The 24,800-nt window shown below is 39.7% G+C and overlaps 1 protein-coding gene across 1 annotated transcript in view; it reads left to right on the forward strand.

Moving 5' to 3' along the window:
• LOC5572571 (DNA polymerase alpha subunit B) overlaps positions 1-24,800 on the forward strand; it is a 117,434-nt gene that overhangs the window by 86,907 nt on the left and 5,727 nt on the right. Inside the window, exons 3-4 of the mRNA XM_021857348.1 lie at positions 20,310-20,389; positions 21,104-22,415. Coding sequence (XP_021713040.1) covers positions 20,310-20,389; positions 21,104-22,415 — 1,392 coding nt within the window. The remainder of the gene's footprint in view (positions 1-20,309; positions 20,390-21,103; positions 22,416-24,800) is intronic.

Raw genomic sequence — 24,800 nt, forward strand, 5'->3', positions numbered from 1 at the left:
TGATTCCTACACTCAACGCGCTTTGCGCCAGAGAAGATTTATGGCCGACCGGCCGGGATCAACATCGTTTCACATCAGCGTGCGTAAATCCCGCACGATCCATCGAATCGAGTCTCATCGGAGGCGTGGAAGAAAGAATGACGGTCAGTTACCCGTGCGCGTCGGCTATGAGGATCTAGTACTGCTCGCCTCCTCCCGCCGAGTACCAAACATCCCAACGGTTGTCGATGGGTGTGAATCTAGTGTTTCACATGATTTTCGATAGCCTGTGACTAGATCCACACTCATTAACAAAAGTTGCCGGAAAGCATCCACTTCCATCATCGTAGCAGGCGGCGGCAGCGGTGCGGTGGCCAAGTGGTATTCTAGTACTTCTTGTGGCGGTAAGACGTCTGCGTCTCCTTTGTTTCGGTTTCTTTGTGTTATTGTTTTGCTTCGCGATCTTCATTTGCATATACAAGTGCGCGCGAGACTATCGACTTTCGGCGGAAACACAAGTCTATTGTTGCTCTCGCTGTTACGAACAGCGTCCGAATTGAAAAGCAGCTTATAAACATATTTACCAACGATTTAAATAATTCCACTTTGTCCGTTTTCGTTTCCTTTGAGTTTCATAAATTCACCGTTTGCGATTTGCGCCCTTTTGAAGATTTAAATTTCGAATGAGCCTCTTCACCGTTTTATTTGTGTTCGAGAGAGGACGGTGATGGTACTCCAACAATTTGAGCGAAGCTAGAGCAGGTGTTGTGCAGAGCATCGCTCACCATAAGATCGTGGCTGGGGGGATCTTCCGCTTGACCTGACAAGATGACGCCCGACGAGGCTCGAATCGTATACCGGAATGTGTTACTTTACTACTTACCTTAACAAGGGATATGGAGAGCAGCTTTTCTGCAGTAAAAAAAAAGAAAACATACCATTGAACGAAGGCATCGCAAGCTGTCAATAGGAACTCGAGAGCTTGTCAGGGAGCCGGTATGAAGCTGGTTGAAAACGGAGCAGGTGTTTTGCCAATCTTGTCACCAGTTACAATAATGATGTGTCATGTAGGCACGTTTTTTAGGTTTATAATTTGATAAACACAGTCAACTCGATATAGAGTTGTAGGACCACACAAAAATTGGTTTTCATAGCTACCTCGATGGTCCCTTGAACCAAAGTAGGACTGGTTTCGTGTTTTTGGCAACACTGTTGCCTGTTCAACAGTTTCACAGACAAAACCGTCTAATAGTTAGGTTTTCCATGGTTGTTTTTGAAACCTTTATAGGATACAAATCAGAATGTCTCTATTCGACGAATGCTTATATAATCTAGTCAAATGCCTCTAACAGGATGCACATATTTGAACTATTTTTATTCAATTCGGAAGCGTCCGGTCTCATTCAGAGCGAATGGTTTTCGCAAAGATGTTGAATTGCGCCTAGCATTAGTTCTAACAATAGCCTTTTCCCCTAAAGCGCACACAATCGATTCATCATCAATTAAGACCGATGTCAAAACAATCATCTTTCATTTGTGGCGGGCTCGCCTTGGCTATGGCAATGGTGGAAGATGTTCACGGGTAGACGATCTATGTTGAACTGGCTAAGTAAACTGTTCTTCAAATGCCATTTACCATACAATCTGCCTAAGAACATCATCTCGTCATACATAATTCGTTGTAATAATATTTCTCACATTGTTGAAAAAATCACGAAAAGTCAGTCCCTTCCCCGACATACTCACTTATAATCATAAGAGTATAGTGACGACTTCCTTCGGAAAGGAAGTAAAGTCGTTGGTCCCGAGATGAACTAGCCCATGGCTAAAAATCTCGTCAATAAAGATAAAAAAGCATCTACCGTTTTGTCTCAAATTCCGAACAGACTCATATTCCGAACACTCGGTTTTTGTATGTCAATTTGGTTAAAATGTTTCACTGAAATATGTCATCAAATTACAATGAAATGGCAGTCAATTTTAATTCAATTTTAACGTTCTTCTTCTTTCTGGCGTTACGTCCCCACTGGGACAGAGCCTGCTTCTCAGATTAGTGTTCTTATGAGCACTTCCACAGTTATTAACTGAGAGCTTTCTATGCCAATTGACCATTTTTGCATGTGTATATCGTGTGGCAGGTACGAAGATACTCTATGCCCTGGGATGTCGAGAAAATTTCCAACCCGAAAAAATTCTCGACCGGTGAGATTCGAACCCACGACCCTCAGCTTGGTCTTGCTGAATAGCTGCGCGTTTACCGCTACGGCTATCTGGGCCCCTAGATTTTAACGTATTCAAATCTATTTTATACCTCGGGAGTAAAGATGATTATCTAGTTCGAGACCAGTAAAACTAGCTCAAAAAAAATTGTTTGCAAAATTATTAATTTAAATACGATTTATTCGTGGTGTTTGGAATATGAAACAGAATGAACAACAGTGTTCGAAATTTGAATAAAAATGTTGTTTTCAACCTTTACGGAAAAACAATACTGAACAAATTCAAATGAACGATTTTATTGACACGCCCAACAGTTAACTGTTAAACTTTGCAAAGAAATGAAACCATCACAAATGTCAGCTAAATTATACCTATTAGATGCATTTGAACTCACTGTTAGCCTTAAGTGTTCGGAATATGAGTCAAAACGGTATCTTTATGAAGAGATTTGTACGAGATTCTCACAGAATCCTGAATAACATTTCCACAAAAGGACAGTATTTCGAGGATTATTCTCAGTTAAATGTATAGGTACCAATAAACCAGCAACTTGAAAATGGATATCCCTAACAAAGAAAATATATTTTGAAACAGCTTTCGTTACTACACCTGTACGCGAATTCCGGCGCGCCATTTCTTCGAAGCGAAGAAATTTTCTTTCATTACTGTCTAGCAAGAAATTTTTCTTTTCTTCGAAGAAAATACACGCCGGAATTCAACCTACTGTAGGCAAATTCCGGCGCGTATTTTCTTCGAAGAAAAGAAAATTTTCTTGCTGGTGGATTATGGAAGAAATTTTCTTCTCTTCGAAGAAAATGTGCGCCGGAATTCACCTGCTGGTTTTGTTTCAGTTGTGACAGTACGCATTGGCCCTTTTTCATACAGAATGGTTAAATTCTGAGGCCTAGATTTCAGCTTTTAGAGCTCTGATTGTGTCCAATTTTTGTACATACATATATACAATACATACATTGGTAGAATTTCACTCAACAAAAATAAAATGAAATAATAGATTGCATTGAATTGGACTGATCTGCTGAACAAAGCATTTAAGAGGTCTATTTATGCATTTGCAAAAACTAAAGAAGGCAGTTTTCTTCCGAAAAAACAATCAATCCAAAAAACGAAGAACACTGCTTTTAAAATTTTGACAATTGCTGTATTCTTACCTTAAGTATTCTTTAATTTTCGAAAAGTGAGTGCTCTGAAGACATCGACTAGATATGATGCAATCGCGCACTTTCATTTTTTTTCCTTGTCTACTTATAAAAAAATACTGCGATAGTCCTATGGTGAATAAAATGCGTAATAGTGTTCTGGAGTTTGATTCAAAGGTACCAATATGATCAAATTGGTTCCGTTTGACGGTTATTCACGATGTGCGCACGACGAACCAGACAGACTTCCGCTTTGTCTCAATCTGTATGGAGGAAACAGATGCTCTTTGCTATAGCTAAATCGTTTCATTTCATATCGTGCACGGAACTGGTGATAAGGTGTCTTAGTTTAACAAACGATCGTTTGTTGTTCCACTGACTCCATAAGGCAATAGTTATGTTGCTTGACCTGGAGCGGAATTACGCTAGAAAGTAGAGTACAACTCGTCTGGCCGTACTTCGATGTCATAATCGATTAATTGGTTGCAACATATGTATTGCGTGCAATAGAATGGTGTTTTGTCCTCTGTTAATCGATTTGTGATGAAATAATTTAAATGAAATAATAACACATGCACACTTAGCTCATTTTACCGGAAATCGGTGAATTTCACCGTAATCTCAGCAGCTGAACAGTTCGGTGAAATGTAACACCGTATTTCGTCGGAATTTAACGGATTACGGTGATTTTTTACCGAATACTGTTAAAATTTACCGTACTTCGTTAATTTATTCCACCGAACTGTTCTGCTGTTAAGATTTCACAAGAATCCGTAAAATAATTTAAGTGTGTGGTCCAAGTAGGCGTTTATGGTCAGTACAATATCAGACAACCGCATAAGAATATACGTAAAAAGTCATTTATTTGTACAAATTTCATCATATCCGCACAACAACGTTCGTGAAATCGTTAGACTCACAAGATACTTAGTTACACTTAGACTTTGATCGCAACAAAAAAAATGATTGATTTTATCAAGATAACAACAAAATCTTTGCGCATCATTTTGTAGCATTTGTGTTGAGCTTTGAGGGAAACATATATGAAAACATATTTGTCTGCTTTTCAGTTGAGTTTTCTAACTTTTTCCACCTATAAATTCTTACACAGTAACATAGCTTATCCATAGATACGCTTGATGATTCCCTAAAATATTTTGATTTAGTGAATATATGGACAATCTGGTGGACTGATACTTTTCTCAATAAAATCGACAGGAAACACAATTGTCCTGTTACTGAAAGGGAGTAACGTTCCAACCGTCTCTAGAAATAAAATGCTGCACGTTTTTCCAATCCGTCGATTCTCGTCGGATGGCGGTAAACTTAGTCTGCAAGTAACAGTTTATGTTCATTATAAATAATAGAAAGAAGGGGCAATCATTGAGATGCAGTTTTCAAGCGGGTGGCTCCGGGGGCGACGGTGTGGGAAGAAATCGTCGTGACCGCGTGTGAAACAGCAAAGAACCATTCATGTGCCATCCCGGCGGTTGTCAGTTTCTCGGCGCGGCAGATCCGAAAGTGTTCAACGCACAACCGATGGTGGTGACCAGAGAAAAGTGAAGAAGATGCTGCGGCACAAACGGAACCCGCGGAGGAAGAAACTCAATTTTCGTCGGCGTGCATGAATCTGGTGCACGGTTTTCCAGTTGTAATATCGCTTCGTGACTAGATTACATGCTCGTCTATGAAGTTGAGATCCGGCAACGCTACCAAGGATGTGGAAGGCGTGTGGTGGAAAAAATGTGAAGTGTTAGAAATTATGGAAAATGTGAGTGATTTTTTGTGAATTGATATCAAATTTAGGATCTTTGAACCAGTTAAAAAGTATGCTCCAAGGCCCATTCAAAAAAAAAAACATAATTAGACCAGAAGCAAAATTATACCATCTTCTGTTATTTTTAACTGCTGTTGATAGAAAAGTGTTATATTTTTGTTATGTGATTCTGGTCGGGAACGGGTAAAGGGTGGGTATTGTTAGGATGTCACAGATCATGTAAATTTTTTAGATTACTCATACAAAAAGCATTACGAGGAATGCGCGGTTGTCGAAAATGGTCATTTTAGGGCTTTAGGCGTTATGGAAATTGTGAAAGAACCCTGAAAAAAATTCGAGTTTGATAGATACTTAAAGCTGAATGATTTTCACAACTAAACTCATGGTAGACAGCTTGAAGATGTCTTACCAGAAACCATTAAGGCTAAGTAGGCCGTCATTCGTTTTGGCAACAATGATGACTTTTCAGTATGCATTTCGAAGTGATAAAATCAGTCTTGACAGTTGACTTGAAAAAGAATCACTGTACGCGCTAACATGCATAAAGTATGCTGATACTTTTTCAGCTGTGTCAGTGCAAAATCAACTGATTTTCTTTGATTCGAAATCGTGAGATGAATTAGCAACAATCATTAACGACGCGTACAAATTTCAATGACGGCCTACTTCGCCTTAATTTAAAGATTAGAGTGGTTCAAAAAATCGTTTTTGCTCCACACCGCTCATTCGATTCTAGATCAAATTCTGGATGTCCTCCTAAAATTTGTGCTCATTCGGACGAAAACTGAGCCCATCAAAGTTTATATGGGAATCATCATGGGAAAAGCAAGCAATTCATTCAATCGGTCATAGTGTTTGCCCATGTGCTCTTGGGGATTAGAGCTACGTTGATACAGTGAGATACATTCATCAGCTACAACTTTGCTGAAGTTCGTTTTCAAATCGGACGCCTCAGTAATTAGTTATTGATTTATATCCAGTCACTAATTCTTCAGCAGTGCTCATTTAACTTCTTAACAGGCAACATCGCTGCACCTGTTGCGAAAGATAGTACGCACAAATCTCGCATAACAATTCAAAAGGGCCAATCCTCAGATCGTTGACTCTGAGAAAATTCGATTTGAATATTATTCACCACATTTTCGATTCCTATTTCTCGGTATTCAAATCAATCAATGTGATTTCTTGCTCGTTGAGTGACGATTTACTATTACTACACGCTAATAATCGATTTTATTCTGAAAACTGACAAAAATGTGGAATCAGACGATTTGATCAACATTGACTCCGCCCCCAAGTTAGTCAAACCGAGTTATGTTCGTACGACCGGTTGACGAACCGTCAGTTTTGGTTGCACTAACATTAGTCATCATATTTCGAGTGATATCTGCTCATATAGTACAGATGTGATTATGGAATGGAAGATATTTTCGATAGTTTCGTGAATGCACTGCAGCAGAAAAAAAACATCGAATTTTCATAAAACAGTGGCTCTTGAACAAGCTTGAACAATTTAACGCGCGATTGTTGTGGCTCGCCATCAAACACCGATATTTGATTATTGGAAACATGTAGGGAGCTGCATTTAAGTCAATTCGGCCGATAAAAACCCCAAAGCGCCAAATGAATCAAAATGTAATCAAGTAGTTCTTTACCCCAGTTGGACTTACTGAGGCTTTTCCCGAAAGCAAGTTTCTGCAGAAATTACGCCTTAGGAAGTTCTACCACGAGTGACCATCAGAGATTCCTTTAGAATTTCTTCCAGATATGACACCAGGAATGCATTCACAATTCTACCAGAAATTCCCCAGGAAAATCCTCCAGCATTTCTGTCAATGATTCCTAAAGAAAATCCTTTAGAGATTCCTTCAGAAAATTCTCCAGCGATGCCTACCGAAAATCTTTCGAGAGTTTTCTAGAGGTATTCTTTCTTCAGGAATTCTTCCTAAAAAATCTTAGGGGATTCCTCCAGAAAATATTTCCTTTCTCAATTATTTCAGGGATTTTATCAGAAGTATTTCCGGATATTTCTACAGTATATATTGCAGTGATTACTCCAAGAATATTCTTTTTTTTTATTTTTCAGGTATTCCAAGTAATTCTTCAGAAATTTCTCCTGATTTTTTCATGGATTCCACAATAAATCTCACCAACAATTTCTCAGTAATTCCTTCATGGTTTCAACAAGGAAATCTTCAATAGATTTTTCCAGGGAATCCTGCAGGTTTTCCATCAGGTAGTCCTCCAGTGGTATTTGCAAAATTTTGTTCATTGTTTCAGAAACATATTAAGCAACTCATCAAGAATTCCTCCAGGTATAGCACCGCCAGGATTTCCCCAGGAAATTACTTCGAAAATTCTTCCAGAGATTCCATCCAGAATATTTGCAAAGATTTCTTAAAGATTTTTTGGGCATTGCGTCAAGTGTTCTTTATTGGATTCTTACAGTGATACTTCCAAGAAATGTCTGGAGGAATTCCTAGAGGATTTCCTGGAAGAATACACAGATTAACAGCTAAAGGATTGTTGTTCAAATTTCTGAAATAATTTCTGGAGCGATATCTAAACGAATTTCTTCAGAAATGCATTTATCCTTAGAGGTATACCTAAATGAACTACCGCAGAAATTTTTAGGAGTACCTTCAATGTTATTCTGAAAGAGTAACTACATGAGTTTCTAGATGAAACTCTGGCGTAATTTTTCTCCACAAAAATATATATTTTTAAACTATATTTGAGCGTTTTCTCAAGGGTCCATTCACAAATTTACGGCTCATACAAAATTTGTAGAGTACCAATACAAAAAGCGTCACGAGGGGTTGAGTGGACACCAATTTAAGCGTTATGAAATATATGAACAAGCCCTTAGTAAAACCTAGAGCATTATAAAAAAAATAATCTTTAGAGTAATTTCTGGAAAAGTGGAATTCCTGAAATATCCATGGAGGAATACGTAAAATTTTTGTAAGGTTTATCCAGACAAATGTCTGAAAATCTCTGGGGTATTTCCTGGAGAAATTCATGTAGGATTTTTCTTATGAATATTTTGAGACATTTCTGTAGAGATTACTAGAGGAGTTTCTGAGGGAATATTTTCAGGATCTCTGGAGGATTTTGTTAAGAGATGTTTGAAGAAAAACTTGAAAGAATTTCAAGAGATATTCCTGATAGTAACTGGATAGTGATATTTCTTGAAGATTTCATAAAGAAATTATTAGGGAAATTTAAGAAATACTGCTTGCACGAATTCCTGGAGTTATTTCTAGATAAATTTCTGGAGGTATAACCAAGGATCCTTTCAGAAACTTTGTGCTGCTGCTGTTTCTTGCATTTGCAATTGCAATTGTTCTTGCGACCGCGAACAATATCGAAAATATTCTAGGTCATGACCAGCAGAGCATAAACAAACTTAAATTTAACGATTTGTTCGTGCATCATCCCTACAGACGGTACGATCAGTTCGTCAAACATTTGGCTCCGCCCACCGGTGGTTTGAGCTAAATCAAACTTGTTTGATTTTGGCATACCGATTCGCCAACCGTCAAATAAGTTTCACAAACTGTCAATTTGGTTCATCAAGCAGCATCACACACGGTCAAACATAGCGCCAACATGAGCACCAACCTGGGGGCTGAGGCAATGTTGGTCAAATCGTCTGAGCGTCTGTGGGCTGCATTAGACATTCCCTTCTTCTTAAACAAAGACAACAGTGAAGCTAGGAACATTTTGATAATTTATACCAGTCGTATGGTCCTAACTTTCCCTATAAGCTTTTGTTGATTCAGAGTGGCACCTGAATATAAGGTAAACAAATATTAACACACATTTGACTCTTCACATTTGGATATTCAAGAAACCATCGTAATGTAGAACTCGGATCCGTTTATTAAAATAACGACGTAACTGACAATTGTAAACAAACTGATTTACCTGACAGTTTATTTAATAATTAAATTGCATATTACACTTTTTTTTTAAGAAATAACGTTTTACACAAAATAAGTGAGAATCTGAACTGGACCAAATGGCATTAGGGTTTTATGCATCAGGTAACTTGGCATAATGTACATTTCTCATTAATAAAAAAAATTGGGTACATTTGCCATAACCAAAATAATATCTTTTCTTTCTAAAGAAGGCTGTTGATGATAAATGGTTATGCCAAATGACCCAGACCCTATTATACATTGTGTAAGAAGTTTGTGATGAAAAAAACATTAATGGTTGATAAGCCCACTATGCCCCGCCTACCCCTAATAGTTAATAGAATATGATTTAAAGCCAACCCCCTGAAGAAAGCGCTAGTTCTTGAAGCCAGCAACCATCTGCGTGGCGCTAGTGCTGAGTAAACAAATTTTAGGCTTTGCCCTCATCAAACCCCTCGCGGAAGTGACAAATGTCGTATGAGAAAAAAAATATACTAAAATAATCGTTTATCATTTAAAACTCATTCAATCAATCCAATTGTCAACTAACTGTTACAGTAGTAACTTCTAATAAACAATCAATTTACTATTAAAAAACAACTATTTTTCAAATTATTATTATTATTATGTATTAGCTTTTTGTTCAATATTGAAGCAATGTTCAAAAAAATCTATCATTGCATTGCACTTGCTATCAGTGTTGATAGACTCACACTAAAAACTCTATCAATACTCTCTCCCGTGCGAGCAACCTCATTATAGATCTGCTTCGCATATCTCACGCTTGAGATTTTGATGTAAAATCACTCAATCAACTCAGAAAATGATTCAGTCGTAAAACCCGTCAAAAACTCGTGAAACCCGAATGTTGTTGTTTACGTTAGAAAGGATTATCATAATTTTACCAGCCTAACAAAAAAATTATTGCTGTGTGTGAATAAACTGTGAAAATACGGGGCGGTATGAATAAAAATGTAGTAAAGTTGAGTTTACTACATTATCGGTAGTAAACGTTATATGTGGAACACGAGTGGAACATGTTTGTGTCATTTCTCTTTCTACACCTTTCGAACATACTACAAACAATGCGAGATTCCAGTAATAAAATTTGAAATTATTTGAGAGATCTGGTATTCTTTCTGGCGTTACGTCCCAACCGGGACAGAGCCTAATTCTCAGCTTAGTGTTTTTATGAGTACTTACACAGTTATTAACTGAGAGTTTTCAATGTCAATTGACCATTTTGCATGTGAATATCGTGTGGCAGGTACGAAGATACTCATTACGATAATTATATTGTTTCTTATGAATTCTCGGATGTCGGATGGATTTCAACTAATTATAAAGTAATACTTATTTTTTGTGAGCATTCTGACATCCCGGATTCTCTGATTTCCTTTGGAATTCTGGAATACCTATAGTAATTCAGGGTTTCCGATAGTCATTCTAGATTTGTTATAACAAATCTGGGATTCTTTTGGGAATATTGTAAATCCTGTATTTGATCTGGCTATTATTTTTTGAAATTATTCGGGTATCTTTAAGACAGTATTTCTGTAAGAATCTCTGAGATTTGTGGTCCGAATGTTTGGAATTCTTGTAAACTTTAGATCCCTATGATTGCCAGTTCCGTTGGGATTTCAGAGGAAATCTTCAACTATAGTATAAACCTTTGAGTGTCTGAATGTAAAAATGTAAAAGAAAATCCTTAATTCAACCACTATTGTGAGAATTTATTTTCTATTTCTAAGAACTCCAGGGATAATACCAGGAAACCTACCGAAATAACGAAAATACCACAGACATACTAAGAATCCCATATCCATCATCGGAATTCAACATGCTGTTTTTTTTTTAATTCACAGAGGATGCTTAAAATTCTACTGCTATTTCATCAAATTCTCAGTACTGGAATCTTGAAAATGTTAGGAACCTTACAATTACTGTAATCTCAGGATTCCTTCATAGGATACAGATTTCTAGCTAAAATTCCAAAATTCTCAGAAAAATCCTTGTTGTCAAATCATTATAAAATTCACATGCATATAAAGGGAATGGTTATCGCAAATTTCCAAACCGTGTTAAGTTACATAACCTACAATGGATTTGTGTTCATGATCGATTACGTGATGCATAGCGGGAATGTAGTAATATTCATATTTTCACATGATTTGTCGTGTGAATAAGCGTCAAATTTGGCATATATGCATGATTTTATTGATTTTAAGTGTAACTCTGAATGGAATCTTCTTTACGTGAAGCATCACTCTGCAGGTTTTTATTCATACCAAAAGTGTAGTAAACTTTGTGGATTTTGTTTTTGAGCAGATGCTACATGTAGTAAAGTTCAACGCTTTTTATCCATACCGCCCAATGAGTCAAAAAGGTGAGCCAACCCATCCATGAATTTTTGACTGCTGAGTTGCGTGATTAACAATTCACGCATGAAAAATCTCATGCGCGAGTTATGAGACATTGGGCCGTATGAATAAAATGCAGTAAAGTTCAGTTTACTACATTCTCGGTAGTAAACGCTATATGTGGAACACGAGTGGAACATGGTTGTGTCATTTTCCTTTCTACACCTTTCGAACATACTACAAACAACGCATTGCTATGAATAAAGGTAGCATTTACAGTGCTGTTCTGAATAATAGCAGCGCATGTCGATTTTCATACAAAATGCTCAACTTTGACATGCTGTAGTTTTGTTCCCTTTCAAGCAATCGAGCTGAAATTTTCTCCACAGAACTACAAATATGATCAATTTTGTAACTACAAAATTTCAGTTTTTTCTGAGTCCCTGCCGAAAAGTGAGACACTAGGTGAAATTTTTCGAAAAAAAAGCAGTTTTTCATTTTAAAATTTTTCTTCTACAAATATTTTAAACATTTTCGGTTTATATGTAGGTTTGATAAGTAGAAGGAGATTGTTCCAATGGTAAGTGATATACAATTTAAAACTATAATGTCAAGCCGAAATTCAAATTTTTAAAACTGCTATTTTTTCGAACAATTTCACCTAGTATCTCACTTTCCGGCAGGGGCTTAGAAAATTTTGAAATTTTGTGTTTACAAAATTGGGCATATTTGTAGTTCTGTGGAGAAAATTTCAACTCGATTGCTTGAAAGGGAACAAAACTACAGCATGTCAAAGTTGAGCATTTTGTATGAAAATCGACATGCGCTGCTATTATTCAGAACAGCACTGTACTACAAAGCTACTGGTAGTTAGCTTCAGAGGTTGCTACACATGCTTTGAGTTTGCGGAATTTAATGGAATAATTTACTTTTGAGTAAAAATCATGGGAAAACGATATGAGTTTCGATATATCGGAAGGTATTTTGAGTTTTGCAAAGGAATTCTGAGGTTACGAAAACTTTCGCTCCGCCAATTCTGAGATTTCGGTAAGATTACCGGCAGTAGCGATTTGTAATATCCGTGTGAATTCTGGCATTACGATAATTATGTTATTTTCTAGCAATTTTAGGATGTCGGTAGGAATTCAGATATTGATAAAGTAATTCTGAATTTTACGTGTAAATTCTGACATCTCAGATTTCCTTTTGAATTCCGGAATTCCTGTAGGAACTTTGAGATTCCGATAGGGATGTCGGATTTTTTATGATAATTCTGAAAATTTAAATACCATTCTAGGAATATTGCGGAAACATTAGGAATCTGGTAAAAACTCTAGAATTGGGGTGGGAATGGATTCCGAATATTAATCTCTTGGAATTCTGTGGGTATCTTTGAGACGGTATTTCTGTAAGAATCTATGAGATTGCGGTGGGATTCCTGCGAATTATTGTGTGAATATTTGTAATTCCGAAAATCAATCTTTGTAATTATTGTAAACACCTTTAAGATTCCGTTGATCTCCAGTTCCGTTGGAATTTCAAAGTAAAGCTTTAATATAAACGTTTTGAATGTCGGTAAATATTTTATAGATTTCAATGGAATTTTTTGTGGAATCGTTAAGAATTTTAATAATTTCGAAGGGAACCCTGGTGTTTTAGGGGAGATCCTCATTGAATTCTAACGACTACCAATGGAATCACTACAATTCTCATAAAAATCTCTACATTCTAAGTTCTAGACATTCCAAGGATACTATCAGAAACCCCACCAAAATAACGAGAATATCACAGAAACACTTAGAACATCGGAATTCAACATGCTGTTAAGAAAACACACGGGGAGCATCAAAATTCTACCGCAATTTCACCAGAATCTCAGTACTGGTGCTAGAAAATATGTGGTTCAAATTTTGATAACTGTAATCTCAAGATCTCTTCATAAATGTTAAGCTAGTATTTAAAAAATCATCGGCGTTGGCGAAGGCCGAAAACCACCCAGAAAATTCTTTGATGTACCATCATCATAAAATCATAGACACAGAGAGAATACCATACTAATCGCAAAATTACACTACAAATCTTGTCAAATAACAGCACCTTCATGATTTGTGCAAATTGTCGCGTAATCGATTATGTTCCGTCCCAACGTCACAAGAACCAATTTGAGAAGCGGTGGCAGCAGGCAACAGAGGAATATTCCATCATCACCCTTGCATTTCGCTACCCGGTTTGCGGCATCAGGATAGGGAGCGGAAAATACCCCACTGTTGCCATATTGTCGCATCCCCTTTGAGCTTATTCGTTTCACCCTCCATCCAGCCTGCTATGTACAGCGAACGCACCACCACAACCGTCCCCATCGTTGAGCGCACCCCATTGCAGCATCGTTCAGCAATACATAAGAGAGTGGAAGTTTCCATCGCAACCCACCGCTGCGCATCCAATGTTTTGCATCTACCTGTAACATATATAAGTGGCTTGCATGCGCAAGCAATTCATTCAGTTTGTTTTCAACTTTTGTGCGATAAGTATCAAGTAAGAATACAGTACAGTTAAAGTTCCAAACCGCCTTTCTCTCCTCCGGAAGCCAAAACAGTCTTTTTCAAGACTTGAGTTGTTGTTAGTCCATTCCTGTGGAGCCATCGGTCCTTAAGCAAGCAAACCTAGTTGCAAGCCGCAACATATGGTCCAATCGAACCGGATAAGGAGATTCATCGTATGTGTCGCCATCGTCGCTTCTGGAGAGGATAACAAGGATGTCGCCAAGAAAAACCCCGATCAAGACTCCGGCTGAAAAGCAGTCAACCGAGAACAACGACGAAGATGACATCAGTGCCCTGATCCATTCTCGTGGTCAGGTGGAAGCGAAAGTTACCAGGCTGAAGTCAACGTTGGTACAAGCCGAGTTAGATGAGACTGAGTTAACACCCCCACAAGTGAGACTGTTCATGAAAAAGTTGGAGTCAGCAAACGCGGAATTTTCATCCATCCACCAGCGAATAATGGAGAAGGTTCCTGCCGCCATCAGGGAGGAACAAGACGAATGCTATCTCCACTTCGACAACCTTCACGATGAGGTAGCAATGTTTCTCGAAACTAGGCTCGAGAGATTTTCATCATCCCCAGGTGCTGTGCCAACAGGACAGCACACCGCCAGTCAGCCAATGATTGTGCAACAGCCGCTTCCACGTGCCATACCTACGTTCGATGGAAGGTATGAGCATTGGGAGAAATTCAAGATGATGTTCCGGGATGTGGTGGACAAGACCAACGAGTCCGACCGCATGAAGCTGTATCATCTGGAGAAGTCGCTAGTAGGAGATGCAGCCGGCCTGATAGACGCCAAAACTATCAGCGACGGCAATTATCAACGAGCATGGCAACTTCTGGAGGAACGTTTCGAGGACAAGAGACGTATCATTCATCTGCACATCAAAGAAATCTTCAACACGCAGAAACTGACCAGTACCAGCTACAGCGAGTTGCGCAAACTCGTCGAATCATTTTCCAACCACGTGGAAAACCTGAAGTTCCTAGGACAGCAGTTCAACGATGCTTCTGAGCAATTCCTGGTGTACATCCTATCGGAGGCATTAGACGATGCCACCAAGATGCACTGGGAGTCAACGGTGCAGCGTGGAGTATTACCAGCATACGATGACATGATCAAGTTCCTGAAAGATCGTGTTTCCGTTTTGGAAAGGTGCCAGCATCAAGGACACGATCCAAATCCGAAACAACGAAACAAGCCATCATCATCCATCGGCAAGATGCCGGTGCAGAAAAGCAACGCAGTTACCACCAGTTCCAGTTCATCCAAAGGTCCATGCCACATTTGTGGCAACGGTCATTTCAGTTATCATTGCCCGATGTTTAAGCAGCTATCAGCATCCCAGATGAGCGACAAGGTGCGATCCGCAGGATTGTGCTACAATTGCCTCCGCAAGGGACATCAAGTCAGAGAGTGCACATCGAGCAAGACGTGTCGCAAGTGCAACAAGCGGCACAACACTCTTCTCCACGAAGACAGCAATCGGAACAACGACCAAGAAGTGAAGCCAGCCATGTCTGGTATTAAGCATCCTGATCAATCACAACCACCAGCTGATGTTCATCCGTCCACTTCGGTGGTGGACCGTCCCGTGTCCACTACATGCGCCAGCAAACATGTCCAAGCAGCAAAGACAGTCTTGTTGCTTACTGCCGTCGTCCGTGTTATCGATCGAAACAATCGATCTCATCAGTGCCGTGTTTTGCTCGACAGTGGGTCACAAGTCAACTTCGTTACTGAGGAAATGGCCAATCGCCTCGGTATGCCGAAGACATCAGCTAACGTTTCAATCACCGGAATCAACGCCCTGCGAAGCCTTGCCAGAGACAAAGTATTAATCAAGATGCAATCATCCGACGGACATTACCACGCCAACATCGAGTGCCTGGTTACACCAAAGGTAACAGGTACTATTCCCAGTACACGGATTGAAGTCAGCCACTGGAAGCTTCCGCAAGGCATCCAACTCGCCGATCCAGAATTCTTCAAACCTGGAAAAATCGACATGCTGATCGGAGGAGAACACTTCTTCGACATCCTCAAGCCCGCTCACATCTACATGGGTGACAACGAACCGCAACTTCGAGACACGCATCTAGGATGGGTGGTGGCAGGAGTAATCAACGAGCCACACATGTTAAGCGCTACCATTCAACACACGAACCTCGCATCGCTCGATTCCATCGAAGAGTTGATACATCAATTTTGGAAGGTGGAGGAAGTACCAAACGCTTCTCCACTATCATCCGAGCAACAAGCATGTGAGGCGCACTTTCAATCAACGTATCAGCGTGATTCAATGGGTAGGTTTATTGTGAATCTGCCATTCAAGGACAACATGGACCAGCTGGACAACTGTCGGTCACTGGCTCTCAAACGATTCTTCATGTTGGAGAAACGGTTTGAACGCAATCCCGTGCTCAAACAGCAATATGTCGATTTCATCAAGGAGTACGAGGATCTCGGCCACTGCCGGGAAATCAAGGAAGCTGATGACCCTCCAAATCACAGCTCCTACTATTTGCCACATCATGCGGTTCTTCGTCCATCGAGTTCAACAACTAAATGCCGTGTTGTCTTCGACGCCAGTGCCAAATCGGAGCCATCAAAAATGTCACTCAACGATGTCCTACAAGTCGGTCCAGTGGTGCAAAACGGAATTTTCCAAATAACCCTACGATTCAGAAAGCATGCCTACGCTTTCTCAGCAGACATCTCGAAGATGTATCGCCAGGTCCTCGTGGCTCAACCAGACAGACGATTCCTGCGCATCTTCTGGCGATCAGACCGATCGCATCCAATGAAGGTACTCGAGCTGAACACCGTAACATATGGCACAGCATGTGCACCATACCAAGCAACAAGGTGTTTGGTTCAGCTTGCCAAGGACGACGGACCAGAGTTTCCCATCGGCGCCCAGATTCTCACAGATGACTTCTACGTTGACGATACTTTATCTGGTGCCAACACAATCGAGCAAGCCATCGAGTGCCAGTGTCAGTTGAAAACCTTGCTGGCCAAAGGAGGTTTTCACATCCACAAATGGTGCTCCAATTCCGAGGAATTCATCCAACGCATACCAATCGAAGATCATGAGCAGCAAGTACCACTCAACGAGTACGGTCCGAACAAAGTCATCAAGGTACTCGGAATTCTGTGGGACCCAAACATCGACACCTTTATGATCGCTAATCCACCAAGCATTCCGCCATCATCGAGTCAACCAACTACAAAGCGAATCATCTATTCCGAGGTGGCAAAACTATTCGACCCTCTCGGATTGTTCGCTCCTGTTATTGTCATCGCTAAACTACTGGTACAACAGCTGTGGCGCACGTCAGCCGGTTGGGACGATCCCATTGATGATGAAATCCAGGACAGATGGTCAACGCTGCAGTCAACATTACCCGAGCTAGGTCGTATTCACGTTCCAAGATGTGTCACGTTTCCTGATACGATCGCACACGAAGTACATGGATTCGCCGATGCATCGAACGTTGCGTATGGTGCATGCATTTATCTGAGGAGTATTTTCACTGACGGATCAGCATGCCTTCGCCTCCTGTGCAGCAAGTCAAAGGTTGCTCCCTTACACGAACTGTCCATCCCACGAAAGGAACTTTGTGCAGCGCTCCTTCTGGTAAATTTGGTCGTCCAAGTCATCAAAACGCTTCAGATGCCTTTTCGTGAAGTTGTGCTTTGGTCGGATAGCACAATAGTTCTGGCATGGCTGAAAAAACCTTTGGATCAACTACAAACGTTCGTGAGAAATCGTGTGGCCACGATACAGTCAGCATCCAGTGAGTATCAGTGGAGATACATCCGTTCAGCTGACAATCCTGCCGATATCGTTTCCCGTGGACAACTACCGGAGGAATTAAGAAAAAACAGCCTCTGGTGGAACGGCCCAAGGTTCTTGACATCAGCCGATTACAACATCGAAGTCACCGAAGAAATTCCTGAATTTGAACTTCCGGAGTTGAAATCCAATATAGCAGCACCAGCCGTCAGATGCGAACCATTCCAGTTCTTCGACCGCTTCAGTTCGTTCCACAAAATTCAACGCATTATGGGCTACGTTTTGCGTTTCATCAGCAGATGTTGCAAATCACGGTCAACCGATCTTGGTCAGGGAACCAATCTCTCCGTCCAAGAGCTACGTCGATCAACCGAAGCAGTCATCAAGGTGATACAACAGAAACACTTTGGTGATGAAATTCAACGTGTGATCTCCAATCAACCATGCAAGCGACTGGGTAACCTGAATCCAGTATACGAAAACGGGCTGTTACGAGTGGGTGGACGATTGGATCACTCAAAATTGCCGTACGCAGCAATACGACCTTCCGGCGTTCAATCAACAAGGTTTCCATCCTTCCCATCGAGGACAACCTCAACCCTTCGCTGGAAGAAAATGTTGATACGAGGTCTCAACCGGGGGGAGAATGTTCCGTCCCAACGTCACAAGAACCAATTTGAGAAGCGGTGGCAGCAGGCAACAGAGGAATATTCCATCATCACCCTTGCATTTCGCTACCCGGTTTGCGGCATCAGGATAGGGAGCGGAAAATACCCCACTGTTGCCATATTGTCGCATCCCCTTTGAGCTTATTCGTTTCACCCTCCATCCAGCCTGCTATGTACAGCGAACGCACCACCACAACCGTCCCCATCGTTGAGCGCACCCCATTGCAGCATCGTTCAGCAATACATAAGAGAGTGGAAGTTTCCATCGCAACCCACCGCTGCGCATCCAATGTTTTGCATCTACCTGTAACATATATAAGTGGCTTGCATGCGCAAGCAATTCATTCAGTTTGTTTTCAACTTTTGTGCGATAAGTATCAAGTAAGAATACAGTACAGTTAAAGTTCCAAACCGCCTTTCTCTCCTCCGGAAGCCAAAACAGTCTTTTTCAAGACTTGAGTTGTTGTTAGTCCATTCCTGTGGAGCCATCGGTCCTTAAGCAAGCAAACCTAGTTGCAAGCCGCAACAGATTAGATTCCATGCATTTTCTTCATATGCATGATTGTATTAATTTTAAGCGTCACTCTGAATAGATTATTCTTTACGTGCAGAATCACTATGCACTCTGAATGGAAATTTCTTAACGTGCAGCTTCAGTCACTGCTCATGTTCGAAAGTAGTAAGTACTACATGTTTGAAAAGTTTTTTATTCATACCAAAAGTGTAGTAAACTTTGTGGATTTTGTTTTTGAGTAGATGCTACATGTAGTAAAGTTCAAAGTTTTTCATTCATATCACCCATTGAGTTTTTCGCAAAAATGCTTGCTGTCTTTAACGCAATGATAGATTTTTATGCGGATTCATGGAAATTTGAAAAAAAAAGTTTGATGGATTCTTGAGCCTTAAGAGCCACATTTTTTTTTCAGAGTTATTTGAAATTGAACTGACTACGACTTTGCTAAAGCATGTATATCATAATGTCTAGTAATCCTTTCTAAGAAAGATTCGCGGAAGGTGACATTTCTGTCTATGTGTGAGCCAAACGAACATGCGTTATGTTTGTTTTGAACTCTTCTTGAGTAATGTAGTCCGCTTGAAATTATTTCGGTAAAAGTAATTTTGCATGACGCAATAAATATGAAATATTTTTCTTTTTAAATTTTTGTCAATGCGATTTTTAGCTGTTGATTTTTTTTTTTGGCTGTTTATTAGTTTGGATATGTAGCTCAAAGATCTATAACAAAACAAAATACACTTTTTAGCAATGAGGAAGTCATGTCCGTGTTACAATATTATTCTCGACGCCGAGCAAAATCAGCACTGCTGGTCTGTTGCCAAATTATTCCATTTAACTTCCGCTTATCTCTCTATAAAGGAGCACTAATAATGTCTACAAACAAGACAGTTCTTTTTTTTCCAATGTGGTCCACACTTATTTTGATTGACTCCAAACTCCAAAATCTTCTAAGCTTAGTGTTCTTATGAGCACTTCAATAGGAAGGGGTGGTAAAACGAACACCTAAAGAGGATATCATCTTTTTTTATGGAAAACAATGAATTTGTTCTATCACACAACATAAAAATAGGGATAATATCTAAAGCACCGACACGAATTCAGACTAAAATAGCTAAATTTTCACATATATTTAACGTTAGACAGTAGTTAGTAGTAGCCTCCCCTCCCAGGTCGGACCTAATATACATATAGGGAGTTCAGTTGCCAATATATGATAAATTATAAACTAACATCCCTTAAACTCAGGCCTGTTCTTGCTCTTGTATTAGGTATTACTTTCTGTTCCCGATACATAACATACCAAATCAAAGAACAAATAAATAAACCATTTTTTTGTTTTTCTCATCCTATTACAGTCACAGAGATCGGTATCCAGCTTGCACGGATCAACTCCCGACCGAAAAGTTGTATTGTCCCCTGCCAGCTACTCTCCGATGTAAGTACCCAACATTGTCGACTCAATAATTGGGTCTACCCCGTTTGGCATAATGCCATTTGGCATAATGCCGTTTGGCATACAGTCGTTTGGCATAAAGTCGTTTGGCATAATAGTCGTTTGGCATAACAGTCGTTTGGCATAATAGTCGTTTGGCATAATGGTCGTTTGGCATAATTTGAAAAAGGAAGATACTGCAGTGGTACAGTCATATGCCGTATCATAAGAAGCGTCATAAAATTCCATGTTCCTTTATTTTTTCAAATGACATCGAATAACTTAGGCGTTGGATATATTTTTGTTAAAGATGCGCCATAATATCCTGGACTTAATGACCCCGGAAGTCATGTATGATGCAATTCCAAAAGAGCTTTATTGGATATTGGTTTCCTTGAAAAATGATAATTAGAAGTATGTCCTATCACTAACTGACAACGGAATGTACGATCGTGAGCAGTTTATACACACCCCTTTGCTTAATGGAAGGAATCAAATGATCAAATTCAATGTTTTTCACAATTATGCCAAACGGCTATTATGCCAAATGGCGATTATGCCAAACGACCGTTATGCCAAATGACATTATGCCAAACAGCTATTATGCCAAACGACTGTATGCCAAACGGCATTATGCCATACGGCATTATGCCAAACGGGGTAGACCCCAATAATTATCCCACCATTTTGTAATTCACATTTTCCTTTTCCCCACAGATCTTCCAAGCGACCACAGGACCAGGATGAACCGAATAACTCCGGAAATGTGGTTTACACCTTCGGCAACGGTCAGCTGCTCAAGCAAATCAATTGGTCGTCGACGGACGTTGACCAACGCGTTCCGTTATCCATTGAAGTTCCTACCTTCGCCGGTGATAACCTGGAAGAAGGTGCATCCGAAGCTGGCGTGGGAGAGTTCATGAACGACGACTGCCAGTACATGTTCGACTCCAGCTACCTGCGAACTCTCATCCTCGGAGATCGGATTCACGAAGGCGGCAAGCGAATTTGCCGCAGGTTGGCCTCTCTTCGACAGGAAGAAGAGAGTGGTCTGCCTCAGCAGCTTGATGAGGCTGCAGGCGAAGAGCTCCCGGTTCCTAAGCATGATAGAGGCGCAATCCTTGAAAAGATTGCAATTCATCATGTTGATTATCTCTCCACAGAACCGGTACACGTCTTGGGAAGGATCGTCGTATATCCCGAGAAGAAACACGATCGCGTGTCAATCGTGGATTTCGATGAGCACAATTTGCGATGCATGAAGCTGGACTTTAGCAAGATGAAGGACTGGTCCGTATTTCCGGGGGAAACCGTTGTGTTGAAGGGTGCCAATCCTCGCGGAAATGCATTTGAAGTTCAAAAAGTTCACTACGAGATAAACCTAGAGCTTCCCAAAGCGCCGATGGAACTCGGAAAGGAACTAAGCATGGTGATCGCGTCAGGTCCTTACACTGCTAAGGATGATCTCTTGTATGAAAAGCTATCGGATTTGCTGACATACTGTAAGAACAATTGTCCCGATGTATTGATCCTGACGGGTCCGTTCGGTGATATCAGTAATCCCTTGTTTAGTACCATCGCCGAAACCTACGATGAGTACTTCGAAAAACTGATCATCAACATCATGAGTTCTGTATCGACCAACACCGAGGTGTTGATCGTGTCGCATCATGATGACCTTATGTCCATGTTCGTTTACCCTTCCTTGCCGTACCAACTTTACTCAGCAACCTTCCCCAACCTGCGTTTCTTGCCGGACCCCTGCATTGTTTCGATCAACGGACTGGAAATCGGCATCACAACCGCGGACATCATCAAGGATTTGTCCGATGATGAAGAGAGCGGTGGTCCGAAGGGCGATATAATCAAGCGTGCGTTCAACTACATGTTCCACCACAAAACGTTCTATCCGTTGAATCCTCCGTCGGTAAACCTGCCGCTTGATATGGACCTGTTGAGCGTATTCGGCAATATTCCGCGGGTACCCAATATTATGATTTGCCCGGGAGATCTGAAGTGCTACGTTAAGGTAAGTTTATTTCTTTTTCTTATTGCTGATATGCACTCTTCAAAGTATACTCAAGTGGTTCAAAATATCGTTTTTGCTCCTCATAGCTCATTCGATTCTAGGCCAAATTCTGAGTGCCCTTCCTAAATTTGAACTCATTAGGATGAAAACTGAGATTGTACAAGCTCTTCAAAGTTTGTACGGGAATTACTATGGGAAAAGCAAGAAATTCATCCATGCGTTTTTTTCAATTGTCCTTTAGAGTAAGTACTATTGGGCGATCCATTAAGGCTAAACAATCCATCATTCAATCATCAGCAATCTTCAAAAACGAAAAACCAGTTTTTTCGTTCGAATTCAAAGAAATCCTCATGAAAATCTATCATTGCATAGGATAGGAAGTGCAATGCAATGATAGATTTTCATGAACATTGCTACGACTTTGAGCAAAAAAAAAACTGGTTTTGAAAATTTGTAAAACGATGATGGTTATTTTCCTCTTAATTACGTAAGACAATTTTCGGGGTTTTTCGATACCACCACCCTCTCCTCCCAAAGTAGGATTTATTGAATGAAAAAAAAAAATGTACGGTGTGTAAGAAATTTTAAACCCCTCTCCCCTGATAAACCCTTATGTAATTAATGGACGGCCTCTATGCTGAAATTGTTCGGCACCTTCGTTAGCAACAACTTTGTTCGAGACCGTTTTGAAAACGGACGTGGCAGTAATTCATTATCGATTTCTATCCAAACGGAGAATCTGAAATAGTAGTCTCTTATCCTTTAAACAGGCATCATTGCTCATGCTGCCCGACAGACTGTTATTATTGAAAAAAAAAAAAATGTCATTCAAAACCGAGTACACCGTACACGGCACAAATCCTGATTCCTGAGGTTATTCTGCACCACTGGGTCAATTAAAAAACCCTAGGAGGGAGCTGAAGAAATCTTGATTTGAAGTTTTTAGTTTAAAATTTCAAAATAATCTATATTAGAGTTATTCAATAGCACCGAAAACCTACAAAAACGCCCAAAAAGTTTAGCGTAACAGTTATTTTCGTATGTAAGTCAAAAAGAAAATATACAAATTAATTCCTAGACAAAACTGCTTTGGAAGGTAAACCAAAGTTTAATTAATTTGAATCAAAGCATACATTAAAAATTTGTTGAACTTACGCCTAAATTTTATTTAGGGGTTAAATAGGAAATTCGTTCAGTAATTTCGATAGACATAATTTTAGGAATTGGTCTAGTCATTCCAAAAAAGTGGTCCATACTTTCCTTCCAACGAATTTGAAAACGAATCGATTACTTTTATACCAAAAATGCAATTCTATAACGAATGCCACACAATTCTTCTACAGATTCTTTTTATTTGTTTTTAAATTATGGATTCTTCCATAAATCCCACCAGAATCGTCCGAAATTATTCCATATTTTTTGCCGCTGAATAGTTGTTTAGAATCACTATCGATAATTTATCCTCAAAATTCTCCAAGAGTTTGTTCAAGAAAAGTTAGTAAATTTGTCATACACAGGAATTTTGTCAGATATTCCCTACAGTTTATTCGTTTAGAGTTCGTGGGGATTTGGTATTCTGTACTACGAGTACTCTACTGATCAACATCAGAGATTTAAAATAGTAGCCCAATATGCTTATCTCATATTCGTCCCATAAAAATGATGAGTAAGATTTCTCCAGCTTATTGGCAAAATCTTTTCCTTTCATAATGCTTATTACATATTATAATTAGGTGAATTGGTTTCTAAATAAAAACTATTTATGATTACCATGCCTTATCCAGGACAGATAACTGTTAAGAAATATGTCAAATTTAAATCGTTCACTGCATTCCAATTTCCGTTTTTGTTATTATGTATTTTTTGGACTATTATTAGTTATTTTGAAGTAAGTTTTCAATCACTAAAGCCACTATTATTTTGTGGTCTGGCCGCTACCAACCCATGACTCAACTTAACAAACAGACTTAACCCGTATAGTCCTGAGTGAAAGCAAAAACACTGAAACCCTCAACGCTCACAGAATTCTTAAAGGATTCAAATGATTTTTGTCAGTTAACTGACAAAAGACATATCTAGTTTCTAGGCATGGCCAGAGGAACTCGGAAATATTCCTATGGCCGGAGTTATTTCGGTGGGTCAAGTCGGGTAAAAAAGGGCTATTTTTTGGAACTTGCCAAGTTAGGTACCTTTATTTATTTGCAATGACAATCATTTTAATTTGCATAAATCATTAAGATCTGATATTCAACATTATAAATGAAGAATTTTCTTCTTCGTATTCTTCTTCTTGGAATTAACGTCCTCACTGGGACAGAGCCTGCTTCTCAACTTAGTGTTCTTACGAGCACTTCCACCACTTCCACAGTTATTAACTGAGAGCTT

Source organism: Aedes aegypti, chromosome 1 (genome assembly GCF_002204515.2).
Source record: "Aedes aegypti strain LVP_AGWG chromosome 1, AaegL5.0 Primary Assembly, whole genome shotgun sequence".
NCBI lineage: Eukaryota > Metazoa > Arthropoda > Insecta > Diptera > Culicidae > Aedes > Aedes aegypti.